Raw genomic sequence first — 26,983 nt, 5'->3', positions numbered from 1 at the left:
TGGAGGTAAAGTCGAGCACCTCCCAGTTCTGCATGCATGTGGAACGGTAGGGGACAGAGAGTCCATGCCAGCTCAGACACACAAACATCCCCACTCATGGACAAGCGAATGACCCAGGAGTCAGAGGCCTGGCAGCTCTGACTTGCATAGACTTTGGCAGCAGGAAGCTGCCAGCACACTCCAGCTGAGAGAATGGAGGATCCAGGCCGCAAGGGACACTACAGGGTTGTGTGGGACGTTCTATGACCATCCGCAACAAACTAGGACTTTAGCTTGGAGGACACTGAACAGCACAGCCGGGCACAGCAGAAAGACCCCAACAAGGCTGGTGCTTGTGTAAGGCCTGTGCACATATTGTCTGTGCATGTTCAGGAACCTTGCCAGAGCTCTCCTTGCACGCTTTCCCTTAAATCTCTCCTCGCTAACTGCCCCTGTGGATTTAAGATAAAGCCCAGTGCAGACAGGCCTTCCAGCTCTGGCCCACCAGCTGCCTCCCATACTGCTGACCACAGGAAATGTGCCTAGGCCCAGGCTCTGTCTCAGGGCTGAAGCCTGCAGGGCCCCAACCCCATGAGCCAGCATGGGATTGCTCTGATGCTCACATTCCAGGGCAGCAAGGGCCTGGCCTTGGCCCTCAGTCTCCTAGTGCTAAACCTTACTGGCAGCGGGTTTGGACTAAGTCAGAGGAGGCTTGGGATCGGGGCTGGGTGCACCCCATCCACTGCAAATCTGCCAGGGGGAGTTACAGAAATCTATGCCTGCAGCACTAGGAAAGCATCCTGCAGACACTGCATTTGCTGGGACCTGCAGGACCCATTAAATAATTCCCTGAGCAGTCCAACAAGACCCAAGCTCTCACATGCAGCTCACTCCAGCTAGTCCCATCCTTCAGGCCCAGCAGCTCCTAAGGGGTTAGTGTGCACAGTCTTCTTCCAGAGCCCACCTTCAGAATCCAAATATTTACCCAGCAACCATTCAAAGGCCTTTAAACTAAGCCACATGTATCATGCACAGCTGGGGACAGAGAAAGCTCAATAGAAGCTGGAATGTGCACAGACCTTCCAGCTTGGAGCAGAAACCCAAGCCCCGCTCCCTCCCAGCCCGAGCGCTCTGGGGGGCACACACATGAAAGACATTCTCTTCCTCCCTCCACCCCCACCCCTCCGAATCTTGCTTCATACTTTCCTTCCAACCAGGGCTCAGGGGTGGGCAGGAGCTGGAAAATGGGTTGTTTTCCCCATGTGCTTGCTATGCCTGATGGAGTGGCTTAGGCAGCATGGCAGGGGAGGCCTTTTGTGCATGCTTCTTTTGGAGACAAAACCTCAAGCCCCCGTCTCCCTCTTCCCAACCCTGCAAACAGCTGCGTACCCAGCAGGTTCCCTCTGTGCCACAGCTCAGAAGCCCGCTGGCCTGAAGCATCACAAGCTACTGGAAAGGCCCAGTTCCTTTGCCTCTCAGCAGCAATACAGTCCCAGAGCCCCCCAGGCAGAGGGGAGCTGGTTAAATATTCATGGCGTGGTCTTCCTCTGCGGCAACAGCAATGGGTGGAACAGCCCTGTGGGCTTTTTAATCCAAGCTTCAATCAAGAAATCTCTTAATGGGAATTAAAAAAAAACCCCTCAAATCGGGGAGCATAGCCCTGCACGCAGTGATGTTGTCAGACATAATCCGTCTTTATTGTGCTTCTATTTTTTCAACGTTAAAAGCAGCCCCTGCTGGAGCAGGGCTTATGGGCAAGGCACACAGCAGCTGGTACCCACAGCCCTGCAACCTCCAGCCCCCATGCTTCAAAGACCAGTTCAGATCCCAAAGGAAGTTGGGCCAGCTGCCCCTATGCAGAGCTGGCCCTGTGGAGCAAGGTTCCCAGCAGAGCATAGGGCCCCCCCATAGCAGAGAAGATATGCTGGAAGTAGAGGTGCCACCCATTGCTGCCCTGCACACACCATGGTATCAGCTTCTCCAAGCCAGGTAGATCAAGTGCATTCTCTGGGCAGAGAGCTGTTGGGCCTATGTATACAAAGCCAAGGGCCTGTCTGGACTGTGAGGACAATGAAGCCAATGGGTACTTTTCTCCTAAATGAGGACTAGTCCAAAGGCTTTACCACTATCTCACCTCCCTGCTGGTCACTCTTCTGCAGCGACTGTACCTTGCCCCTGGGGTGCTGCACTCAAGGGCTACAAGAGCAGGACTGAGCAAAAGGCACAAGCAAAACATGGGGGGAGGGGGAAGAGTTTGGAGGTATTAAAGTACAAAACCAGAGAGTGAAAGCAGAGCCCAGCAGGACCAGAGCAGTTCTCTCTTCCTCAGCCTTAATCCCTTTCCAGAAAGCAGCTCCCCCACAGCCAGCCCAGCCCAGCCAGCCAGAGAGGGAGGGGTCAGGTTCTAGGCTGGGCAGATGGAAAGCTGAGGTCAGATCCTGACTCTGCCTCAGGCTTCCTGACCAACCACAGGCAAAGCCCTTAGCCACATGCCTCAGTTCCCCCAAATGTGAAATGTCTGGAGAGGGACTGACTCCAGGAAGGAGCAGCCTCTCCTGAGATAACCTTCTGCATGGGGGCCCAGCTCAGTGCTAAGCACCAGGGAGCTGAACTGGCTGCTGGTGCCCCCCAGTGGGTGAGCTGGACAGATGCCATCCATAGCTGGCAGAGCTGCCTCACCAAGCTTGTGTCCAAGCTGGACCTTGAGACACTTGTACTTGGCAGTGCCCAAGCTGGGCAGGCTGGTGCTTCTGGGCAGAGCTCACCCAAGGGGCCAGATCGGGCCACACCTCCACTGCCCCTAACACACTTGTGCTGCAGGCAGGAGCTGCCTGTTCACCCACCCAGGCTCTGTGGTGCAAAGGCTAACCTGCTGGAGACACCAGTTCCCTGGCCCCATACACCCCTCTCAGCAGCAGCATGGGGAGAAACAGCGCCCACCTCTCCTATTCTAGACACTGCAGCCTCCTGCCCTCCTCACTCTGGAACACAGCCCTTGCCTGTGCCCCACACCAGCGTTCCTTCCTCTGCACCATTGCAGTGGCAAGCGAGCATGGGTGCTAGGAAAGCTATGGCAAGGTGCCCAAGAATGGCTGGGCTCCTCAGGAGCTGCCTCAGGAGATGATTCTGCTCTGGATGAAGTCAAGCAGATGCCTCTCCCGCAGGACTCTGGCCATGGGGGCTGGGGCACCCATGACTCCCCGCAGCTCTGCAAAGGCCCCGGCAGCCACCAGATGCAGGCGCAGTGGCCCAATGCTGCCCTTGAAGCGGAAGGATTTGTAGATGGGGAAATCCTCCTGGAGACACTGGTCCAGCTGCAGAGAGAAGAGAAAGGTGGGTACTCAGCATGGATGTGAAGCTCTAGGATGCCAGGGGTCACATGTGGCTCTTAGCAGGTGGAAAGAGGGAGGCCATCTAGTCCAACCCCCTGCTCAAAGCAGAACCAGCCCCAACTAGATAATCCCAGCCAAAACTATGTCAAGCAGAGTCTTAAAAACCTCCAAGGATAGAGATTCCACCACCTCTCTGGGTAGCCTGTTCCAGTGTTTTACTACCCTCCCAGTGAGAAAATTCTTCCTAATATCTAACCTAAAACTTCTCTTGCTGTAACTTGAGACCACTGCTCTTTGTCTGTCATCTGCCACCACTGAGAACAGTCTAGCTCCCTCCTCTTCTGAACACCCCTTCAGGCAGTTGAAGGCTGCTATTAAATCACCTCTTTCTCTTCTGCTTTAGACTAAATAAGCCCAGTTCCCATAGTCTCTCCTCATAAGTAATGTCCTCCAGCCTCCAAAACATTTTTGCTGCCCTCTACTGGACTCTCTCCAATTTGTCCACATCCTTTCTGTAGGGGAGGGGGTGCAAAACTGAATTCAGTACTCCAGATGTGGCCTCACCAGTGCTGAAGAGAGGGAAATAATCACCTCCCTGGACCTACAGACAACACACCTACCAATGCAGCCCAGTATGCCATTAGCCTTCTTGGCAACAAGGGCACACTACTGGCTAGTATTCAGCTTATTGTCCACTGTAATCCTAAAGTCCTTTTCTGCAGAGCTGCTGCCCATCCAGTCAATCCCCAGCCTATACCAGTGCAGGGGATTGTTCTGTCCTAAGTGCAGGGACTCTGCACTTGTTCTCGTTGAACCTCACGAGATCTCTTTTGGCCCAATCCTCCAATTTGTCTAAGTCACTCTGAATCCTAGCCCTACCCTGCAGTGTATCTACTCCCTCTCCACCTTGGTGTCATCTGCAAGCTTGCTGAAGGTGTACTCCCAATGACTTCCAAGTAGCTGATGAAGACATTGAACAAAACCGGCCCCAAGACTGACCCCTGGGGTACTGCACTTAGTTTCATAGTTAGTAGGGTTGGAAGGGACCTGAGCAGATCATCAAGTCCGACCCCCTGCCATGGAAAAGAGTACTAGAGTCAAATGACCCCAGCAAGGTGATTATCCAGCCTCCTTTTAAAGACCCCCAAGGGTAGGAGCCAGCACCACTTCTCTTGGAAGTTGGTTCCAGATCCTAGCCGCCCTGACAGGGAAGTAGCGCCTCCTGATGTCTAGTCTGAATTTACCCTCTGCCAGCTTGTGACCATTATTTCTAGTCACTCCTGGTAGTGCTCGGGGGAACAGCGACTCCCTCAATGCCTGCTGGTCCCCTCTGACTAGTTTGTAACAGGCCACTAGATCCCCCCTCAGCCTTCTCTTGTGGAGGCTGAGCAGGTTCAGGTCCCGTAGCCTCTCCTCGTAGGGCCTGCCCTGCTGCCCCCGATCATGCAAGTGGCCCTCCTCTGGACCCTCTCCATGTTGTCCACATCCCTCCTGAACTGCGGCGCCCAAAACTGGATGCAGTACTCCGGCTGCGGCCTGACCAGTGCTGCATAGAGGGGGAGGATCACCTCCTTGGATCTGCTTGAGATGCATCTGTGGAGGCATGACAAGGTGCGGTTGGGCTTCCTGACTGGATCCCCACACTGCCAGCCCATGTTCATCTTAGCATCAAGGACAACTCCAAAATCCTTTTCTGCCTCTGCACTGACGAGAAGGGAGTTCCCCAGCCTGTAGGTATGGTGCTGGTTCTTCCTCCCCAGGTGCAGCACCTTACACTTGTTAGTGCTGAATCTCATCCTATTCCCATCTGCCCACCCCTGTAACCCATCTAGGTCCAATTGTAGCCTATTCCTCCCTTCTAGCATGCCCACATCCCCCCACATGTTCGTGTCATCAGCAAATTTGAACAGGGTGTTTTTTTTACCCCCTTGTCCAAGTCGCTGATGAAGATGTTGAACAGCGCAGGCCCGAGGACCGAGCCCTGGGGGGCCCCACTGCCCACATCCCTCCAGGTCAAGAATGACCCATCCATCACCACTCTGGGTGTGGCCCTCCAGCCAGTTAGCGACCCATTTGACTGTGTAGGTGTCAACACCACAGTCCCCCAGTTTTTTAATGAGAACGGGGTGAGAGACTTGATACCAACTGCCAACTAGTCTTCAAGCCATTGATTACTACCCTCTGAGTCCAATGCTCCAGCCAGTTTTCTATCCACAAGTGCACACATAGAGAGTTCAGCAGCTGGGAACAGGTGCTAAGGGGTCCATTTAGGGCATCCTTGTCATTCATGTGCCAAAACTCAATCTCCTTCATGCAGGGATAGCCAGCACAGCCTGGGGCTCAGCCAGCCTGCTTCCCTCTCCCACAGAAGCTAGATCAAGCTGCTACAGAGTGGGTACCCTGCAGCCCTGGGAGAACTTGGCCCCCAAAAGGCTGCTCTGAGTCTCTGGATGGCTCACGCATTACACTAGAAGGGACCAGCTATCATCCACTTCCACTGTGGAGGGTTTCACTTCCCTAGCAAAGCTCTGGGATCCTGCTGAGTGCCCAGCCTCAGCCAGATCTACTAAGGGGAACTCCCACTGGCCAAGCATGCTGCCTGGCTCTTCCATTGCCCCAAATGCTCCAAGCCCTACCAAAGGAGGAGAGAGTGCCCCTTCCTCTCCTCCCACCTCCACCTCACAGCACACCTGCCTTCACAGGCCTCATCTCCCCTCAAGTGAGCAAATGCTCCCCCAGCATTTAGTGGAAATGCCAACAGGCTGTGCCCTGCAGACAGCCCCAGGGAGCAGAGGAAGGAGTAGGGTCCCCTTCCCAAGCTCAGCCCCCACGGCCCAGAAAGAACTCCCACAGGGGCATAGGCAGAAGGAGGCCAAGATGCTCTGTGCTAGTCAGAGCTGCAGCATGGGCCAAGCTAGGCACAGGGATGACCAGTCAGACTAGTGCTGCCATCCTGTGGCCACAACAACCCATTTCACTGGGAGATCATAGGCTTCCCCAAGGCACCTGGGGCCAAGCAGGAGCTGCCTCAGTGCCAGACACCAAGCAGACAGACACCTCCATCCAACAGAACTGTGCCCACCACTGGCTACAGCCCTCGGCACAGGTCTCTGCCCAGTTTATTCCTGCCCTGCCCCCACACCTTATAGCGCTGTCCCTCTGTCAGATCCCGCAGGCCACAGAGCTCCATGAACACCTGGTAATGGGGGGCAGAGGTCCCAGAGGTGGCACCTGGGATGGGGGGAAAGCACAGAGATGTTAAAAGCACTCTGGACAGGGGCAGGGGAAATGGCTGGGGGCTCTAGACCAGCCCAGCCCTTGAGGAGTTTTCTCTACACTGGGAACTCAGAGAAAGCAAGGTCTTCAGGGAGCTAAGATCCACCTGCCCCACAAAGTCCCACTTGGGGGGCCCACAAGTGACCCCCTGGGCCACACAGCTGGCTCCTACTGTTAGCACCTTGCTCAAGTACATATTCAGGAGCCGCTCCCTGGGTCTGCCTCAACATGGCTCAGTAACCCCCATGGCTTGGGGAAGGACTTGGGATCTGGATTAAAGGGGCTGACCCCATGCCCAGGGAATCCAGTGAGTCTCTTATACCCTAGCCAGGCCACTCTGGCAGGCCAGAGCTAGTGCCAGACATAGGTCTGGGCACATCACCAGGATGACAGTCTTTTTGCCCACAGGCATTGCCTCTCCCACCCAAAAAGGGGCCAGCAAGGCAGCATCAAGAAGCGCAGGTGAGGACTGACACAGGATGGATAACATGGCCAACAGAAAAAAGGCCACAGACAGGGACAGGAAAATCCAAGGGCATTTACAGGGGCTGAGTCCAGCAAGGTGGAAAGGAGAGACCCAGGACATTTAGCAGGCTTTGTGGGACTGACACAGAAGAGCCCAGCCTCTCTTGGGTTACCATGGGCAATGCTTACCCAGCAGGCTGCTCTCTGCACAGATGTAGTCGACCAGTTTAGCTCCTGGCCACATCCCCACAGCACGGCGCAGGGTGTGGCAGAAGTGCTCCTCAGGGATGCTCTCTCCCCGCACGCTCAGGGTCTGGCTCAGTCTGGGGAGGAGAAGGCAGTGGGTTGGGTGCAAGGGCTGGGGGAATAGCACAGCCCCAAGAGGGGCACAACCACCCTTGCACAGCAACCCAGCCTGTGAGGGAAGAATAACCCTGACATACACCAACCTACCTGTCCTCAGAGCACAGCAAAGGGCAGTCCCCGGACTTTCCACCCAGCTTGCCCCTTTCTCCTGTGCACTGCTCCACCGCTGCAGGAGCCCCCTCTCCTGTGGTTCCCGTTCAATACCCTACATTCACCAGGAGGCAGCCCAGGCTTCCCCAGTTGGGGAGGGGCAGCAAATCCAAGCCAGAGGTGGGGAGTTTCGAGATGTTACTTACCTGCGCACAGGTTCCACCACAGGACACTGGTGATAGAATCCAGTCACCTTCAGCACCTCCCCAACACAGCACCTATAGGGACAAAAACAGGACAGACAGACGTGAGCCTGGGCCAGAATCCTCTGTGCCAGACCCCATGCCAGAGACTCACAGCCACAAGGCACAGGGCCTGGGACCAGTAGGCCAGATGCTGGGAATGCTTTGGGGTTATGAGGGGTTGCAATAGATGCTGGGGGTCCCTGGGGTTGGGAAGATTGTAGTCAAGGTCCTTCTCCCTTGGGATTGTCAAGTAGCTTGGTAGGGGGAGGGGCACCTGTACTGCCCAGGGTGGGCGCTGAGCACCAGCTCATACTCCTGGCCTTCCCATACGTCCCCCAGCAGCACTGTCTCCAGTGGTTCCTCCCTGTGAGCCCCTGCTGGGAGGAACTCACAGAATGCCCAGCCTGGGCACAGCAGGTAGCGGCAATCAGATTCCTCTGGCCACAGGTTCACTCCAAGCAGAGCTGGACAGGAGACACAACACGTCAGAGGAGGGGCTTCATGTCTTCCCCAGAGCTGCAGACACACCCCAGGGTCACTCTGATCACTGGGCTGCAGCACGAGTGCTGTTTATAGTGAGGCAGCTACCTTTGGAGTCAGGTATCTGGGCTGTTGCTACAAAGACCCCTCACCCAGCACTACAATGCAGCCATCTCTGGGGAAGGGCACAGGAACTGCTAACAACCACACCACAGCATTTTAGGGCAAAAGGGGGCAAGCCTACAGGGCAATGCAGTGGGATGGATGCATTTTAGGGCCCCCTCCCCAGCCCACATGCCAATCAGAGAGAGGCCAAAGGCTCACCAGGGTCACCTATCCACCCGGGATATGGCCCAAGCCTGCTTAGTGCCCTTACCTCCTGCTGCCACATAGAAGGGGGAGTAGAAGGGGATGCCCTTGCAGTCCTGCTCCCGCAGGGTGTCTCCATAGAGCTGCTCACTGCCAGACTCTCCCACCACCACTGCCTGCAGCTGTGGCCACAGGCGCTGGGCAATGCCGTCAAAACCCCTAGAGCACTCAGCCCTCAGCTCTGCCGCCCGCACCGGGTTGGGAGACAGGAGGCCATCCAGCTGGTACCGAGTCCCCTCAGGTAGTTTCAGCTGTGGGCTCAGCCATCCTGAGGCTAGGTCCTGTGCCAGACCCTCCCAGTTGGTGTGCAGGATGGCCAAGGCATCATGAAGCTCCGAGGCCAACCCAGCCTTTAGTACTCGCAGTGCCCGCTCCTGCAGGGCAAACAGCAGCTGCACGTACAGGGCTGAGCTGCGTGAGGGCACAGCATCCCCACCCAGCCCTGCTGGGGTACAGTACAGCGTGGGCAGGGGGCAGGCTGTGGCAGGGCATGGGCAGCCTGGGGCCCAGGAGAAGACGGCAGTGGCCTGCAGGGTCAGTGCGCCTGGGTACGCTTTGCTGAGGATGTCTAGGTACAACATGGTCCCCTGCACAGAGAGAGAGAGAGAAATGGATGAGATAAAGACCCAGGCAGGGAGACATCAGCCAATCCCAACCCCCTGGGTAACAGCCTGTGTTCCTCCTAGGGTAACAGCTAGATACCACAAGACAACCCATTTCCAGGGTAGCAGCTCAGGCCCCAGATCTCCCCAACAGCTGCTTGGGCTATGGGGCTCCCCAGTGTCCCCAGGCTCTAATGCTGGGGAGGGACCAGCCTCTGTGCCCCTCTGGCTCCATCAAGGAGAGGGGAAGGGGCAAGCCCAGCAGCCCAGGGCTCCCACCACGACATGTTTATCCATCACTCCCTTGGTTCCCAGCAGGGCCCTGGAGAGCTCTCTCCAGAGGAAGGGAGGGGCGAGCCTCAATCCACCATACCCAGCCCTATACTACCTGCAGTGGGGCATCCAAGGCCCAGCAGCTCTGGAGCAGAGTCCATGGGCCAGGCAGGCTGGCAGGGCGCAGGGTGGGCTGGCGGCTCCCATCCTTATCAAGCCTGCCTGGTTTCAAGGGGTGATGCTCCCGGAAGGTGTTAGAGTCTGTAGGAGAGAAGGACACAGGATCAGAGCCAGGCTCCACCCTTCCAGGTTGCTCCCTTGTGACCCAACGGTCCTCCCCAGAGTAAAGCAGGCCTAAGCTACCCTGGCAGGGCTGCCAACCAGTGCTGAGCAGCACCTGGAAGTGGATACTGGAAGTAGCAAAGGGCCCTGTATTCCAGCCCTGCAGCCTGGCAGATGGCAGGCAAGGCCTGAACAGCCTTGCAGGTGCTGCTCCCTGCCACAAGCTGAACTGGGGCATGGCACCGGGCCTGCGGGTAGTGGCCAGGGGCCTGCAGGGGGAGGCAGCGGAAGCTGCAAGCTTGCTCACGGCCCCGGGGCTTGGCCCCCCGGATCCTGGCCTAACCACAGCTGGGCAAGGCTGCAGCGGGGCATCCCACGGGTGTCCCTCTAGCCAGGCACCTGGCTCCACGTCCCCGGCTTCCTTCAGCAGCCGCAGCAGGCACCGCTCCTGGCTCTGCCACACGTCCTTGGTCTGGTTCTCCAGGCGCCGGCGCTGCCTGCTCATGGCCCAGCCCAGGCCCCCGAGCACCAGGCTGTGCCCCAGCAGGAGCCTCCAGCACTGGCTCCGTCCTGCTGCCCTGCCAGGCCCCCCGCGGGCCCGGAGCAGCAGGAGCAGCCCAGCGCCCAGGAGGGCGGCGAGGAGCAGGAGGAGCATCACGGGGCCTGTGGAGACAGGGCTGATCGGGGGACCGGGACGACCCGCAGCCCCACGTGATCCGCCCAGCTCCCACGTGCGGCCGCCCCCAGCCCGGCCGGCCGGGGGGGGCCCCGGGAGGGAGGCAGCGGAGCGGGGCGCGGCTCGCTGTCCCGCGCGGGGCCGCCCCACTCCCGGACGCGCCGCTTCCGGTAGGAATAACGCCACAAGACGAGGCGGTGACGTCCGTCGCTGCTCTTAAAGGGGCCGTGCCGCTCATCGCAGCAGGGCTTCTTCTCCCACGTGGGCATCCCCCCCAGCGGGGCCTAGGCCGGCGGGGCGCGGGGCCAGCCCCTGCCCCCGTGGGATGGGCACCAGCCCCCGGGCTGAGCGGGGTGGGGGCCGGGCAGCGAAACCAGCGAGCCGCCCCCCACCTCGCCAGGGCACCGGGACCAGCAGGAGCGGCCGAGGGGGCAGCTGGCACTGTGCCCTGGCAAGGCCTGGGCCTGGGCCGGAGCTGTGCTCCTGCCTGGCCTCGCCGCAGCCCTGCGCCATGGGCTCACAGGAGGACGGGCCTCTGCTGCACGAGGAGGGCAAGCCCTAGCCCCCCGGGGGAGGCCACAAAACGCCCGGTTTAAGTCCACGGGCTCAAACAGGACGAGGACCGCAGGTTGGAGGCGGATGGTGAGGGTGCCAGGAGAGGCCACGGAGCAGAGAAGTCCGGCTAGCACCCACTGCCTTTTAAATGTATCCAGGGATGCACCCTGTGAAACCCTGCCTAGAGACGGGCATACACAAGGGGAAAAGAAAGGGTAGGAAGAGGCTATCCCTCTGCTGTAAGGCAGTGTCAAGGGTACCAGGATCAGCCCATGCCACGTATTGGGCTGCCAGGGTCTTGGGATGGAGAGTCCAGACTCTCTGCTTGGAGTGGTTCAGCACTTCTCCAGGGTAAGCGGCTCGGTGGGTTCCTTTCCTAACCACCCTAAACCTCCTTGGCTGCAAAGTAAATTGATTTGTTTTCACCCTTCCTGTAGGCGCCTTGGAGAACAGTTGGTCCCCTTTGTAATGACCGTTTAGTATCAGAAAACTTGTTCCCCCCACCCCTCTCAGTCCTTTCTGAAAGGAGCCCGCCCAGGCCGTGGCCGCCTCAGTCACATTTCTACCCCTCTGTTCATTGTCACTGTTCTCCTCCAGACTCTCCAGCTTGTCTACAGTTGAAAAAATGTAGCATCCCAAGGAGGAGGCAGCACTCCAGCTGAAGCCTCCCGAGCACTGAAAGGACTGGATTTATTACCTGCTTCATCTTGCATCTGGCACTCGTGCCAACACAGCTCAGAATGAAAATAGTGGCTCAAACTGGGCCCTGGTAAGACCTCCTATGCAACACCTCTGGGGGTGCCTCTCAGCTGAGCCATTGCTGCTCCATGAGACTGATTTTTTCAGCCATTTGTGCAGTAGCGGCACTAATGGTTATGTCTGAACCAGACTCCCTAAGCTGGTTTGTGAAACTGTCATTTTGGACAGCATCAAACACCTTACTTAAGTCCAAGTACATCACATCCACTGCTTCCTGTGTCCACTAGCAAGTTTACCCCCTAGAGAACGGTATTAGATGGCTTTGTCATGGTCTGTTTAGCAAATCCATGCTGGCTGGTTTTTTAATCACTTCATTCTCTTTTAAGTACTTACAAACTTATCGCTTAATATGTTCCAGAATCTTTCCAAGGATTGAAGCTGGGGCTGAATTCTCTGGGTCCTCCTTTTCTCATTCTCTGAGGATAGGTGCCATATTTGACCCCTTGAGACTTCTGCTGTTCTGAGATGATCACCAGTGATTCAGAGATGGCTTTGGCTCCTTGGACCACTCCAGGGGGAGTTTCATTGGGCCTTGCTGATCTGAACAGATCCATCTAACTGTCCTCTAACCTGCTCTTTCTGTCTTCTAGCCTGCACTAGTATCTCCTTGTTAAAGTTAATTTAATTAAATCATTAGGTCACTATTCACCTTTCTGGGGAAGGTTGAAGCAGAGGAGGCCTTTAAGCACTGCAGCCTCTTCTGTTGAATTCTGTCATTTGTCCTCTCCCCTTGAGTAACAGGCCCAGACTTCCCTTCATTGTTCCACTACTGCCTGTGGGAGTCTTTGCTAACTGAAATGCTCTGAGCCCAGGCTGCCTGCTTGTGTGGCTCTCTCCTACTCACTGGCAGGATGGTGCCCTGCTTTCCTCATGGTTGCTTTCCAATTGCTGGGTCACTGAGGGGCTCCTGGAGGAGTAATAATGGTCCCTTTCTCCGCTTCTGATGTGTCCTTTTCATGGGGTTGTTTGCTCTCACATACTTAATACAGTCTCTCAAGACCTACCAAAGCATCAACACTCCTCTATCCCTCAAATCATCTTCCCCGCAAGGCCCTAACTCTCCACTCCTGGAGTTTGTTTTCATGAACTCCACATTGGGCTGCTGACCTTCCTTTAGAATAGCAAACTCTTTGGTTTTATGCTTCCACTCCAAAGTCCTTCCTTCTTCAGTTAGTTCCTCCCCATCAGTTTGAACCCAATCTAGACAAACCAGCTCTGCCAACCAGTGAATCTTATTATATTAAACACAGGACACTTCCCCCACCCGGTCCTTTGCGGCTGAGCTCTCTGGCTGTGGCACTCTCTGCTACAAGGTGGGCAGTGATCTGGTTCTCAGAAACAACACAAACAATTCCTGTCCTTGTACAGGGCTTTTATTGAAAACACAAAGACTCACCCCAAATCATAGACAATACTTTATCGGTGCCATATGCTAGTCTGCATCAGGCTGTAACACTAAAAATAGGCATCTAAAATAATTCATTTCCACATAAAAGGTTCTCTCTTCTTTTCTTTTTTTTTTAAAGAAAAAATATCAAAAGAGTCTCTCCATTTTCCTGTTAAATTATATATTTTTTATTTTTTTCCTTTCTACAAAAAATAACCCACACATTTCCCTTTCCTGCCTTTCCTTGAAATGGCTAAACTTGAGAATTAGATTTTAATTTATTTTTATTTTTAAAAGGATCAAACGTCACCCAAATCTCCAGAGCTTCAGCAAGATAATTTCTTTTAAAATATAGCTATCTATCTATCTATAGATAGATAGATAGATAGATAGATAGATAGATAGATACTTCTGTATCTATATATACAGATATCTATGCATATATATCTATATATACAGATATCTATATTAGAAAGCTATAGATATATAGTGCTTTTTCTCCCCCCACCCCAACAACCAAGACAATATTAGCAAGATGTGCAGAAATCACCTGACTACCCCAGCTCTGCTAGCACAGCCAGCTCATGCCCCAGACAACCAGCAGGTAGCTAATGGCAGGACGCCCTTCCAAATCATGTCATTTGCCCATTGCTCTCCAAGTGCCAGACTGGAGCAGTGCCGAGCTACGCACCATCAGTGCACCGCACATCCCTAGAGAACTGGGTTCCAGATCAGGGCAACAGCAGGTGAATTGTTTCAAAGACTGACCAGGGTAGCCTGCTGCCAGGCCAGGGCTACCCCTCATCAGGGGCCTGGGCAGACACTTCCCAGATTAAGGTTTTACCTGCTCTGGGATATAAGCAATTTGTGCAAAACCCTGTGCACCTGGATGGCACTGGGATTAGCTGTGCTGGTGTGAACAGGGTTTGTACTGAGGGAAGGGTCTGGCTTTGCCAGCAGCCGGCTCTGTGACACATGAGCAAAGCACAATGCCACTGCTCCAGGACAGGGAGATGCACTGCGGGGTGTTCTGCACAAGCTGAAAGACCCGCAGCTTCTTCACATGAGGACAGGGGTTCTGCAGCTAGCAGCCGGGTTAGTGCAGGCATTGAGCAGAGCAGTGCTGAGCACAGGACTGACCCATCAATCACTAGAGTGCTTCGTGCTAGTTCAGACATGCTCTGGAAGAGCAAGGCAGCACTCTGTACCAAGCTTGAGTGCCTGCTGCCAACTCCAGGGCCCAGTTCAGGTGAGGGATCATTTGGGAGTTACTGTGAGACCTTTCCAAAGGAAGGGGACGAAGCTCAGAGCTTCTCTATTCTCCTGCCCAACTGCCTTCCTGCTCCCTCACAGGACCGTGGCCAAGGGTAAAAACTCACCTCACCAACAAGGCACTTCCTTCAGAGCCGAGGATGGCCTGCAGCCTCACCCAGCCCCCGGCACAGCTCCGGATATGGGGTAGGATCCCCGCTGCCCTGCTCCATCCGTCCCCCGAGCTCGGCAGTAGATGCAGCACAAGGGGGGGAGCTCCCAATCACTCCTTCCTGCTAGGAGTTAGCTGGCTGAGCAGGGAGCCAGACCCTCCCACAGACACGCGTGAAAGCCAGAGCTTTGTGTTAAAAAAATAGTCCGTGCTTTATTTACTTGTCGGTATAAAAATAACGTTGAAAGGAAAGAAGGTCTCCCCAGGGGCCGGGAGGGGCAGACGTTTCTCCAGGGCAGGGTGCTTCACTCCCAAATCCTATCCCCACCCCAAGACAAGCCTCCCTCCCTGACCCTGGGCCTCAGGCCTAGGATCCCCTCTTCGACACAGCCTTGCTCCTCTCACCCCTGGTTAAGCAAGCAAACCTGAGAGGAGGCAGGGCAGCATGGTTCACCCAACACGTTGCTGCAAGGGTGCCGCGGGGGCAGGAACACGGAGGCGCACAAATTCCTTGTGAACTTTTTATGCTAAAGAGAGACCTGACAAGGACCCCCAAGCAACAAAGCCCCTGGCAGGGCACTGCCACCCTGATCATCCCCAACATGGGAGCAGCTTCTGGACACAGACTTGCCTTGGCAGGGTGGGATGCCCAAGAGAGGTCACATGTGGCCTTCTGAGGCACTCGCCCACTGCCACACTCCCCGTCCCCATCCAGGACCCCCACCCCCCCCACGGAACAGAGCAGCTAGGGATCCAGGGTGAATCTGGATCTACCTAACAGTGACAGAAAATGGGATATAAGGAGCACCACCCTCCTCACCTCCCTCAGACCTCTCGCCAAATCTGAAGGGGCTTGTTGGGGCACAGGCAACGATCCAGACTCCAGAGGGAGCCAGTGGGATGCCAAGGACACGCGTGGTGCACTAGGGAACAGCCATGAGAGCAGGAGCTTGCAGAAGCAGAAAGCCAAAGCTGGGCCTCAAAGGAACGTACAGGAAAACCATGCGACAAATCCACTGCCTTTTGTACAAGGGGATAAAACACCAGAGAGCCTCGTGCAGCCCTGGGGCACTGCAGACAGTTCAGAGCAAACCCTTGGGAAAGGACACCCCAGCCCTCACAGACCGCTGGCTCTGGCACAGAGACATGAACACAAGGCTGCTCTCAGGAGGGCTGCATCCCCGTGTCATCCCCAAGGCCGTGGCTGCCAGGTGGGGCTGTCACAGGGTGTGGGGGGAGGTACCCCCAGGTCACGACTGGGCGTGAGGGATCCACTGATGGTCCATTGGCCGCCGTAGAAGCTCCTCGACGTGCCTTGCTACGTCCATCGTGTCGTCCAGGTCAAAGTCCCCTTCAGGGTCCAGCACGGCCTCGGGGCTGGCAAGGAAGGACGCCATGAGAGTCAGGGTCAGACAGGCAGTCACGTTCTCCTGCTAAACACCCTCTTGATCGCCAAATTGGGCATCGGGGAGGAATTTCTCCCCTGGGTCAGACTGGCACAGACCACAGATGGTTTATTGGCCTTCCTCTGTACCTGTGAGACGGTCTTTTTCCTAAAATCTTCTGTCACAGCACCGGCAGTGCCCTTCTCTCCCCTACTTTTAGTTGTGGCATTTAATACATAGGGTGTTTGGGGCACTGTGCCTGGTAGCTGAGCCTGAAGTAGTGATCGTACGGATACCTTGGGTTACCTATGGCATGGGAACATAGGGGACTGGACTCGATAGCCCAGGAGTCCCCTTCCAGTCCTACGTACCCCAGCCCCCACTAGCATAGGTAGGCCCTGACCCCACACCTCCTGCTGGCCTGTGGTGGCACTTACTTCTGCGTGTACATGTTGTAATGGGTCTGGGAGCCCACAGCAGGAGACGGTGCTTGATCCATGTAAGTGGCTGACCCAGGGGTTGAGTCTCCAGATGCGGTGGCAAACCTGGAGCAGATGAGAGGTGATGTGGGGACTCTCCTGGAAGGCCTGACCAGGAGCTGCCCCATACCCCGCAGCTCTGCTCTGGCTGGACTAGAAGCTCCCGTCTTGCCAGCTTCGGGTCTGGCTCCCTTTTTGCCACCTCAGTGCTACTGCCAGGGTTGTTTATCAGGCAGGCTCTACCTAGGAAGGACATCCACTGGAGTCCCTTTCCTGGTCACAACTGTGCTGTTTGTCCTGGGAACAAGGTTCGAGCATGTAGCCACAGTCACAAGGCTTTATCCCCTCCAACCATGGACTGACAGAAATCGCAGCAGGAGGGGGCACAAGCAGCACCTGTATTGTCCTTGAGCTTATTTTGTTCACAACTGCCCACCCAGTATTCAGTTCGCCCGCTCACCGCACCCGACCGGGCCAGACAGTTACTGGGGCTGTTTTTAAGCATCCCGGTAGGGCCCTCTCATTTCTGCTGCCCAAGCTGGACTCCACCCAGACACAGCGGGTGTTTCATGAACCACCTCTTCCTATAGTGCGGTCGACCAGGCAGGGCTGCGCACTGCCTCTGCAGACCTCGAGTGCTGGCTGCCTCGCTGTCTGCTCTCCCCAGCTTAAGCCCCCAGGGCACCCCACTTCTTGGGCAGCCCTGCTGGGGCTGCAACATTCAACCCCCAACTACGCTAGAGGCTGGGAACCAGACTTGAGGCCTGCACATCAGTGCACTTACTTAGCATGCAGAATCAGGGAAGGGACAGGAGAAGAAAATCTGCTAAGGGCCTTGTGGGACACCGACAGATGTACTCACTCTGGCACTACTTGTTTGATCTGTGGCTTCACGTATCCATCCACAGCTTTAGCTACAGGTGAAGGGAGAGAGAGAGGAGGCAAGACTGAGGCATGGAGATACCAGAGCACATTGCAAACACAGGCTGGGAGTGGCGGCATCCCCAGGCCAGCAGCAGCAGCAAATTGGGCCTTCACCTTACGCCTACCAGGGCTGTTAGTCTGGGGCATTCCCATGCCACGCAGCAGGAAGCCACTGAGAAGAACAGGGGAGCGAGAATGAACCCAACCCCCAGCGGGCACAAAGCAACATAAGCTTCCTCGAGTCTCGCACACAAGCCAGCATACCCAAAGAATGTGAGGGAAGCAAACTGAACCACGGGGGACAGAGCTACCTGGCGTGGACTCACAGGGAACCGGCGTGTAGTACTTGGAGAAGACCTCGTCCTTGGGCCGGTCAGGGAACACGTAGATGAGGTAACTGAGGTCTCCCAGGCGGTCAGCCAGTGAGCGGATGGAGAAGTCTCTGGTTGTGAAGGGCATCAGGTTCCAAAACATCCGTTCAGCTGGAAATGCAACGGGAGGGAAACAGGACAGTGAAAACCAGAACTCCCAAGTTTCCTCTGTGCCACGGCGCATCTGAAGGGGTCAGGACGCTCTCGCTCGTCTCCTGTGCCCAAACCACGGGAGGCAGGTTCAAGAGACTGGCTTCACAATACAGAGATTCCTACAGGGCAATTAAGAGGCAGTTCTCCTTCACACCCAGCTCTCTCAGCTTCTGTGTGGCACCCGAGTCCCATCATCAGGCTTTCCCCCACTCCCCAAGAGCCACCAACTTCCTGGCTTGTGTAACCATATGCTGAGGCCCCTATGCCATCAACTGACTCCAGGAGCTGGGCCTTTAAAAACAGCACCAAACAAGGCAGGCTCTCAGGACAAAGATCACAAGAACTGGCCGCTCTGCGGTGCTGAGGCAAGTTTGTAACCGCTGTGAATATCTGTCTCAAGGATGTCGTCAAAAGTATCAGCTTAATGAAAAGAGCTTTTCTCTCTTTGCAACATGCACCCCGTCACAGGCCAGCACCATCAGCCCCAATGAAAAAGGAAACTGAGATCAGTCTGCCCTTGTCCTTCCTGAACGAGAAGGAGTCTTGAAGTTCTTTCAGGTTCACTGCGGAGCGGCACTAGTGATGCTAAAAAGAGACTGCTTTGAATCATGGAGAAGTAGGGCTGGGGGGGACACCTCCGAGGTCATCTAGTCCAACCCCTGCCTGAGCCAGCATCAGCCCTACCCAAAATCATAGAGAAGTACATTTGTCTTTTAACTTAAACCTCCTTGCAGCCCGCTTCTCATGAACAAAATACCACATAAGAGACTTACTGGCATAGAAATCACACTGCCCAATGCATACCCAATGAACCACCCTGGGGTTAAGACATGAGGGAAGAATCACTTGTAAAGGTGAAGAATGCAGCTATTCAAGCAACCCAAATTAGACTACAAAGAAAAGCAGACATGCTGCTCATTTTGAGCTCATATACAGGCATCCTGGGTACGGGGCATGCCAGAAAGGGAGCCTGGTTCGGTTAGAACAGCCCTACCCGCTTCACGTCGGGCGTGATGCTGGCCTAAGCAACGCATCTCCTTACAGAGACAGGAAGAGCTGTAGGCAGTACAAAGCCCTGATGTCCACAAGGGGGCTTGCTCTGCGCTGATCACACCAGGGAGAGTCAGTGCTGATGTGCAGGAACAGAGCAGGGGAGGCTCAGCCAGCCCAGTGAGAGGGTTTGCTCTGTATCCAGGCAGGAGCTCTCCCCTCTCCAACCTTGGAGGCGGGAGTTACATCAGGGACGTGTCTGCCTCCATGACCTCCAGAGAGCAAACTCACGGGAGTCAAACTTCCAAGCAATGGTGATGCCGCCGATCTCTGAGTCACTGAATCGCAGCAGGAAGGTCCCATCCGGCTTGTTGATGAGCAGGTCGTGCGCTTGCTGCTTATTGACGAAGCCCAGAATGGCCCTACGAGGAGGCAGAGAAGGGAACCAGTAAGGGGCTGGGGCCTGCAGTGTGCCTCGGAAATGGGCTCTGCCAGGCTGTACCAGCCACCTTGGAAAGCAGGATTCTCACCCATCGTTCCAATGGGGCTTCAAATGCTTCTTCAGCACCTCCATAACCCCATCAAACCACTGCCAGAAGGTGTAATTCCGTCCAGGCAGGTTTTCCTGTTTTAATTGAAAGAAAAAAAATCTCATAAAAAACCCCCCAGCAAGACAGATGAGCCATTTCTCTCTCCAGCCAATTCCCTGTTTAGTGGCAGCTGCATTCCGCACCATTCCAGCTTCAGCCACAGCGAGACACAGCCCACCAGGAAACTCCTGAACCAGCAGGGCACTCTAGATATAGACAGCCAGCTCACATCCTCATCAGCCTGGATCTGCTAGGGGCAGGTGAGCCTTGATTACAGCTGAAAGGGAAGCTCACACAACCATTCACTTTGTGCATCTTTACAAACAGCTGCACACTGGATTGCAGTAAGAAGTAACTGCCTCTGCTGCCATGGGGATTTCTGACTGCAATGCCCACTGAAAGGGCAATGAGCAGGAATCCTGGAGCATTTCATGCCAGGTGTCCCCTGCTCCAGCTCCCTTAAAAGGAAAGGGACATTTCACCTTTGCCAAAAAGAGATGCCACTTGATTACTGCAGTGCCCCATCCAGCACGTGTGTGGCTATTAGCATTCCTTGCTCAGAGCAAAGCGAGACCCTGCATGCCCAGTACTGGGCGCCTTCTGGTATATCAAGGTCCTAGCCAGCAGAGCTTACCCTGTTGAACTGGGACCAGGACACAGTCATACTATTGTAGTCCTCCAGGTGGTTGCTGGGGCTGTTGAAGAGCTTCTGGGCCAGGAACACCAGGTTCTCCTTCGTCAGCCCCCGGTTGCTCTGAACTTCAGCCTTGAACTTCATGTTGAGTGCCTCACACAACTGGGGCCACAGCACTTTGTCAGGCACGGCGAATGGCACCCGGCCCTGCAAAGAGAAGGTGCCACTGGGAGTCAGGCTGCATCAGGCACCTCCCGGGTGGGGATCAGGCACCACGGGCCCTGTAGCCATCATCCTGACCTACGCCCAATACTCCTACCCTCCCGCTGCTACTGGCCAGGGCAGGGCCACGTCCATGACTGGGATGCAGGATGCAGCAATGCAGTACAGAAAGGGTGAGAATCAGGATGGGTCAGACCAGTGCTTGAGGAGAGAAGTACCGGGCTGGAGCAGACCATCAGCCCTGCTAGCTTGGGAAGCCACGGTCAGTCCAGAACACCCAGGGCCCACATGTCATATGGGGGGAGGGACACAGGATAGCTCCCCCTCCTATGCAGGGTTTGGAAATCTGACCCCTCCTCTGATGCTGCAGGCACTGCCTACTCACAGGCTCTGCGAAGGCGTTATCCCAGAGCACAGTGGCTGTGGCATTGTTGTCCTGGCTCCCATGCACGATCACCACCACAGGCAGGGACAGCGTCTGTGGGAGCAGCATGGATGCACATCAGGGGGGAGATGGGAAGGGGGCGCTGGGCACTGCAGAGGCATCTCCTGCGGCTGCAGGAGGAACCAGGGCCCCTGGCTCCTCCCAGAACTCAGGAACACAGGAGCCCCAGGGACCACCACCCCTCTGACTACTCAGCTGATGCCAGGGTGGGACTGAACTGCACTCTGCCAGCAGCTCTTTTCCCCATGCTGTGCTGGGGTGTTCTGAAGTGGACACCCACCCCCCATGGGGAAGCTACAGGCTTCTGGCCCCAGTGTGGCCATGCTGGTTGGTGACTGGAAGTTGTCACCTCCCTCCCCAGCACCACCTCCAGAAACCAGCTCAGGCCACACCACCCCCTCTGCCTTTTGAATGCCCTCCTCCCTGTGAGTGACACGTTTCAGCCAGAGCATAGTGAGCAGCTATAGAGCCAGTGTTCTCCACCCCAGTGCAGATCCCTAAAGGGCTCCCAGTCCCCCAGCACCCTGCAGCAGGGGCACCACCAGTGCAGGGCCAGCTTTACCTTGACCTGGAACACCAGCTCATTGCCACCAACACTGAACTGAGACTCGAAGAGGATGGTGAACTTCTCCTCGGTCACTGACTCAGCACCACGCCGGTCTGAGCGCTTAATGCGCTTCAGGGACTGGAGGAGGCAGGGAAGAGCGTGAAAGGCGGATGGATAAAAAGGGGGGCAGAGGCAGGGGCAGTGCCCTGGGCTCGGCTCTCACCATGTTCCTGAAGTGTGCACTCAGTGTGCCCGTGGCCTGGTGGTACTCCATCACGCAACAGTTGTTCAGGATCTCCCCGCTACTCTCACTGCAATGGGAAAAGCACCAGCTCAGGGGTGGTGCTGGCTACTCAAACTACCAAGGCCCACCCACAAGCAGAGAGCCAGCACGGCTCCCATGGCCAATCTGCAGGGAAGAGGGTGGCTCAGCTCTCCCTAAGAATAGAGAACCAGCTTGTGGGGCTGGAGTCCAGCTACAGGAACAGAGAATGGGCAATGGCTCAGTCCTGTGCAGTGTTACCTGCTGGCAGGGCCAGGCCCTGAATGTCAGCTGGGCCAGATGTGGTCTCCTGTAGATGGGCCCCTAGTCAGGGCAGTGAGGAAGGGGCAGGCTCCATCCCCAATGGTATAGGAAGGAGCACACTCACATGGCCCCACCCTCTGCTCAGCAATGCCCTACGCATCCCCAGTGCTGGGGCCAGAGGGGTGAGGCCATCTATGCTCTGTGCTGGGCTCTCAAGAGGGGCAGCCTGCCTTGTGAGCAAGGAATGCCCCCACAAAGGCCCTTCCCAGCTGCTCCCCACCCCAGAGCTCTCCTATCCCCAACCTCCAGGGGGCTTTGCCAGCAGGCAGAGTGCCCCCCCCCGGGTGGGTGGGAGTGCCATTACTTGCGGGTGCTCTCGTTCTTCAGCAGGGCTTTGGCTTGCTGCTCACTGATGATGGTGGCTTTAACCTGGGGTGGGTTCATGTGCACATTCAGCTTCCCCCCAACCAGAAGCCGCACCGTGGCCGCAAACTTCGTCTGTGTCTTCAGCACCTGGGGGGGCTGCTTCTCGATGATGAAGGTGCTGGGGGAAGACACTGGTGTCACTGCCATGGTGCCAGGGCAAGGCTCATCCATGGCAGGGGGAGGCCTTCACCTAGCCCCCACTGTGGGGTCTGCAGCCCCTAATCCCCTTTCCTAGCCCCCTAGAAACCTGCTGCCCAGCCCCTCTAAGCCCCCAATACCACTACCCACAGAGATTCCCCTCAAATCCCACCCTACTCCTCAGCCTGGTGCCCCTCACTGTCCACATCATGCCTGATGGGGGTTCCCAGAGCCCGAATGATGATTCCCAACTGTGTCCTGACCTGGCCTGGCCTGTGCCTCCTGCCTTCCCTGCCCAGCCCCTGTGGGGAGAGACTGGCCAGGAGCCTGTCAGGGACCAACCTGGCTCTGCCTCTCCCCACCTCACCACATTACCTGGTCACCAGGGCAGAAATGATGTCAGTGATGGTGCTGTTGAGGTCACCCAGCATCTCCTCCACCGGGCCCGGGATCGGCAGCTGCTGGCACACATGCTCAGCCCGACGGATCTGCTGCCGGTTCTGCCAGATGATCTCGGCCAGCTTCTCACACCTGAGGGCCAGGCCCAATCAGTGCTCAGCCAGGACCCAGGGGAGACGCTCAATGCCCTTCAGTCCTGTGTGCAGCCCCCCTGCCCCTGGCCAGGCCTTCTTTAGGATGGAGCTCCCTATCTGGCCAGTCCCCACTGTCCCAGACACAGAGGACCCCATTCTGGAGGGCTCCAGCCAACACCTGGGGCTCAGCTGCACAAGAGAACCAGCAGCACAGCCTGATCCCCAGCAAAGAGAGATGCCTCCCATGGCTGGCACACACCCAGCAAGCATCATGTCTCTCTCAGGCTGGCTCACCTCAGGGCCACTGCTCAGACGTGGGGCACAGCCAGTGACTCCCTGAATCCAGGGCTGTCCTAGTTTTGTATGGCTCCTTCCTGGCCAGCGCTCAGTATAGCCACGCTCAGACTGACCAGCAGTACCCTGAGACCTGAGCCCCGAGCTGCCTTGCCCTGCAGGGCCCAGAGCCCCATTGCCAGCAGGGCAGATGGCGCAAGGTGGGACGCACCAGGACTGCAGCATGTCCAGGGTGCCCTCAGGGGGGCCACCATTCCCCGCCAGCTGCTGCCGCCGCTTCCACTGGATCAGCTCATCGTCCAGGATGGTCGTCTGCTGTTTTCGCAGCAGCTGCAGGGTTTTCTGGTGCTTCTCAGCCAGTTCCTGCAGGGGGTGGGACAAGAATGTCACTGCTGGGTGGTAGCAGACCTAGGGCAGGGCTGGGGAGGGCTGGGGTCACCCCAGGCCCTGTGGAGGCTGGGCCAGTGCTCACCACACGATACTGCTGTAGTGTTTGGGCCTCCCGGTGCAGCCAGGCCTCCAGCGATGCCTTCTTCTGCTGCAGTGTCGTCTCCCGGGACATGCGCTCCTGCGGACCCAGCTGTGAGAGCTGGGAGAATTGGGCTGGGGAGGAAGCAGAGTGTTAGGACCAGCCCAAGCCTCACTGGTACTGGGGGATCCTTGGCCCCTCATTGATTCTCCAGGGGCCCAGTGCTGTCCTGCTTATCCAGAGGGGAAACGTGCTCCCCAGGCCCTTGCCCTGGTGAGATGACACCATGGGCTGGCAGCTTTAGGCACTGGCGACCCCAGAGCTGTGCTGTGACAGCAGGCCCTGGGGTTTAGCTAAAAAGGCTCCAGCCCCTTTCCCTTTCTGCCACCTCCCAAGGCAGCATCTGGCACTCCCTGGCTCAAAGATGGTGGAAGTCACTGGGACATTTGTTTGCTCAGGTGGGGCCTCCTTAAGGCTGTGAACCTGGAGTGAAACTGCCTCTACCCTGGGGGTCCTACCCCTGAGGCTTCCCCTGCACTCCTCTGCATTGGCCGCTGCAGACCTGTCTGGGCCACAGCGGATCCCCCTGCCCCACCTTGAAGGCGCATGTTCTCCTGGTACTGGATGATGAAATACTCCTGTGTCTGCTGCAGCTTCTTCAGCTCATTCTCTGTGTCCTGGGTGAAGAGTCTCAGCTCCTCAAAGATCTGGTTTATCTGCAGGTGCTTCTGGGACATTGTGTCCACCAGGCTGCCGGCTGGGGATGGGCTCTGCTGAGATGGGGGGTCCTCAGGTCAGGGCAGGAATAAGCACATCCCCATACCCCAGGGCAGGGGCTGCAGGGCTTGGGGACAGGAACTAGTCCCAGGAAGCAGAGACCCCTACAAGGGGCAGCAACGGGGGTCACTGGGATGGCAGGGTGTGACGGGGATCAGTTTTGTCTCTGTGGAGTCAGTGCCCCCTCCAGGCTGGGGGCTGTTCCCTATCCTGGCACCCCCAGAGTGATGAGGAGAGCTGCAACCCACCCGCACCTGTCTATATACTCACATTAGTGGCCTCTCGCACCAGCCTCTGCTCATGGTACAGGATGTGCCGGATGCAGCGCACCAGGTCCATGGGGCATCGGTCATATGTGTTCTGCAGGGACAGAGAACCCAGGCCTGAGTCAGGCACAGAGCAAGCCCAGCTGGGGGCCCCTACTGCCCTGTCACTGCCACCCACCTGCGCTGGGGCACAGGGGTGGCACCACCTGTGCCAGGCATGGGAAGATGAGGCTCTTACCAGGGAGCAGCACCCAGCCCTCCCCTACCCTCTTTTCAGCCCCCCTGCTCTTAGGGCATATTTGATAGAAGGTTACTTCTGGACCCCACACAGCTGGGACAGTACGCCCTATCAGCAGAACATGAGTCTTGGGGATGGGGGACATGCCCTTGGTGTGCAAAAGAGCTCAGCAGAGAAAGAGTCTAGGGTAGCAGTGAAGAGCTACCTCTAAGGACATGTTGCCCCTCACAACAGAGGAGAAGAGAGAAAGAGATGCTAGGGGTCTTCTGTCATCTCCCACAACCCTGCCCTGCTCTGCTCTCATCCCATCCCTGGCAGTCACACTGCCATCCCAGGCTCTGGGCACCAACCTGCAGCTGTGTGGCATAGTTCCCCAGCTTAATCTTCAGCAAGAAGCCATCCTCGCCCACTTGGTGCTCTGCCTTCTTCTGCAGTTCCTGGACCAGCCCATCTAGCAACTGGGTGGCTTTGATGGTGTCCTGGGGGTTATCAATGTCAATGGAGTCCCTGGCACAGAGAAAGATGGGCAGCTCAGAGGTTAACCTGCCTGCTCTCTGGGCCACAGCTCATAACAGAGATGACCCATGATAACACAGTAGATGGTGTTTGCCTCCCCACCCCGCCATCTCCACCCCCCAGTGAGGATGTCGAGAGCTACTGCTCTCAGGTCTTCAGCCTTCATATGCTGGTGATCCTGCAGGTTTGCTTACAAAGCCCAGAACAAACAGGTGTATATCCCATGTCTGGCTCCACCTTTGCCCCTGTTACCCCATCCCTAGACAGTGACGGGCTGCCACTACAGCACACAGGTGTTTAACAAAGGGACAGGCCCAGAGCACTTGAGTGACTGGGCCAAGGCTGCAATCAGCAGGCAGTGGAGCTTGGAAGAGGGCCTTTCCAGGTCTGGGCTGGCTTCACTCAAGCCACCAGGCTGTGCACAACCCAGCTATGGCACTTTCAGATCCTGTGATGGTCTAACACCTCAGGGGTGGGCATAAGGCTTTAAAATCCTCCTCTCCCTTTCTGTATGTAAATAGCACTTCCCCTCCTGCCAGCGTTGCCAGGAAAGCCAGTGAAACAGCCCCTCTGACCTTCCTCATAACAGCCCAGATCCCCCCCACAGCGCCCAGGCCTGGCTGTAAGATGGTTGAGAGCAGGCAGGCTGCCTGGCTGCAGAGGCAGTTTACAGGATAGTGACACCATGTTGGGGTTAAGGGACCATCAGCTGATATCCAGAACCAAACCCTGCTGCTTGGGGCTGGAAGGTTGATGGTAGAAAGTCCAGTTCACTGGATGGGGGTTTCCCAAGGTAGGTAGCATCTGGGGTTACTTTGACTCTCAATTACTTTTTGGGGCAGGCAAAGGTGTTTCTGGGCAAAGCCAGGGAGTGTCAGCATAGCCATCGGCCAGGCTCACCTACCATGCTTGGCTTTCAATCCACTGTGACAGGTAATGCCGCACCTCAATAGGGAAGTGCTGGCCATACAATGCCTGCATCTGCCGCAGGGCCTCCCCCTGGAGCTGCTGGGCCTGGATCCACACAGCCATGGCTCAGTACCTGTTGAGAAAAGAGACCACTTGCGAGTTAAATGCACTTCAGGGAGCAAGATAAGAGGTCACCATGCCCCCAGCCTAGCACAGAGCCACCTGCTGCGCAACAGGCCAACACAAGGGAGACAGTACCTCATCCTGCTCCAACCTGGGCTCTACCTCACAGGACATGCTAACTTGGAAGGGAGACTTCCTGGTTCTGACCTCACAAGTTGCTGCTGGGAAAAGCTTCTGAAGTCACAAAGGCAAGAGCAAGAACTGGTGGAAGGACCCAGAATCTGAGTCACCCTCCATTTTCTGGGAAGAGTCCTGAAAGAATTTAGGTCTGGAAATGATTTCCTTGCAATGCCTTTGCAGTGTGGTAACCATGGTCCCACAGGAATAGGCCATGACAAGATCACGGACTTGGCCTGGCCAAGCCAAATGAGAAACAGTAGCAGCAGGGGAAATAACCCCAAAAATGGAA

At 56.4% G+C, this 26,983-nt stretch overlaps 2 protein-coding genes across 9 annotated transcripts in view; both read right to left on the bottom strand.

The window, feature by feature from the left end:
- Nucleotides 1-1,649: 1,649 nt before the first annotated feature.
- On the bottom strand, nucleotides 1,650-10,653 carry GHDC (GH3 domain containing). The gene is made up of 8 exons (XM_090044371.1): nucleotides 10,159-10,653; nucleotides 9,593-9,738; nucleotides 8,610-9,189; nucleotides 8,028-8,217; nucleotides 7,715-7,786; nucleotides 7,242-7,375; nucleotides 6,454-6,542; nucleotides 1,650-3,293 (listed from the first exon to the last, which is right to left on the bottom strand). The coding sequence occupies exons 1-8, from the start codon at nucleotides 10,412-10,414 to the stop codon at nucleotides 3,093-3,095; spliced, it is 1,668 nt and encodes a 555-aa protein (XP_089900497.1). The 5' UTR covers nucleotides 10,415-10,653; the 3' UTR covers nucleotides 1,650-3,092.
- A 4,632-nt stretch (nucleotides 10,654-15,285) lies between these two features.
- Nucleotides 15,286-26,983, bottom strand: part of LOC149866862 (signal transducer and activator of transcription 5B) — a 46,547-nt gene continuing 34,849 nt past the window's right edge. For 3 of the 8 annotated variants that reach the window (XM_090044360.1, XM_090044362.1, XM_090044361.1), the window contains exons 2-19: nucleotides 26,387-26,524; nucleotides 25,317-25,473; nucleotides 24,733-24,822; nucleotides 24,281-24,458; nucleotides 23,689-23,819; nucleotides 23,428-23,579; nucleotides 22,765-22,920; nucleotides 22,190-22,369; nucleotides 21,523-21,610; nucleotides 21,315-21,437; nucleotides 20,693-20,785; nucleotides 20,086-20,292; nucleotides 19,392-19,486; nucleotides 19,153-19,283; nucleotides 17,659-17,829; nucleotides 17,286-17,337; nucleotides 16,382-16,489; nucleotides 15,286-15,936 (exon numbers count right to left, since the gene is read on the bottom strand). In XM_090044360.1, the coding sequence (XP_089900486.1) occupies nucleotides 15,810-15,936; nucleotides 16,382-16,489; nucleotides 17,286-17,337; nucleotides 17,659-17,829; nucleotides 19,153-19,283; nucleotides 19,392-19,486; nucleotides 20,086-20,292; nucleotides 20,693-20,785; nucleotides 21,315-21,437; nucleotides 21,523-21,610; nucleotides 22,190-22,369; nucleotides 22,765-22,920; nucleotides 23,428-23,579; nucleotides 23,689-23,819; nucleotides 24,281-24,458; nucleotides 24,733-24,822; nucleotides 25,317-25,473; nucleotides 26,387-26,514 (2,367 nt within the window). In that variant the 5' untranslated portion in view covers nucleotides 26,515-26,524 and the 3' untranslated portion in view covers nucleotides 15,286-15,809. Of the gene's footprint in view, nucleotides 15,937-16,381; nucleotides 16,490-17,285; nucleotides 17,338-17,658; nucleotides 17,830-19,152; nucleotides 19,284-19,391; nucleotides 19,487-20,085; nucleotides 20,293-20,692; nucleotides 20,786-21,314; nucleotides 21,438-21,522; nucleotides 21,611-22,189; nucleotides 22,370-22,764; nucleotides 22,921-23,427; nucleotides 23,580-23,688; nucleotides 23,820-24,280; nucleotides 24,459-24,732; nucleotides 24,823-25,316; nucleotides 25,474-26,382; nucleotides 26,525-26,983 lie in introns of all 8 variants that reach the window. The other 5 variants (XM_090044367.1, XM_090044366.1, XM_090044364.1 and 2 more) reach the window with 4 other exon arrangements.

This window comes from Crocodylus siamensis, chromosome 4 (assembly GCF_052110815.1).
Source record: "Crocodylus siamensis isolate JL-2025a chromosome 4, ASM5211081v1, whole genome shotgun sequence".
In the NCBI taxonomy this organism is placed as follows: Eukaryota; Metazoa; Chordata; order Crocodylia; family Crocodylidae; genus Crocodylus; species Crocodylus siamensis.
This window is presented reverse-complemented; position numbering and strand designations above follow the sequence as displayed.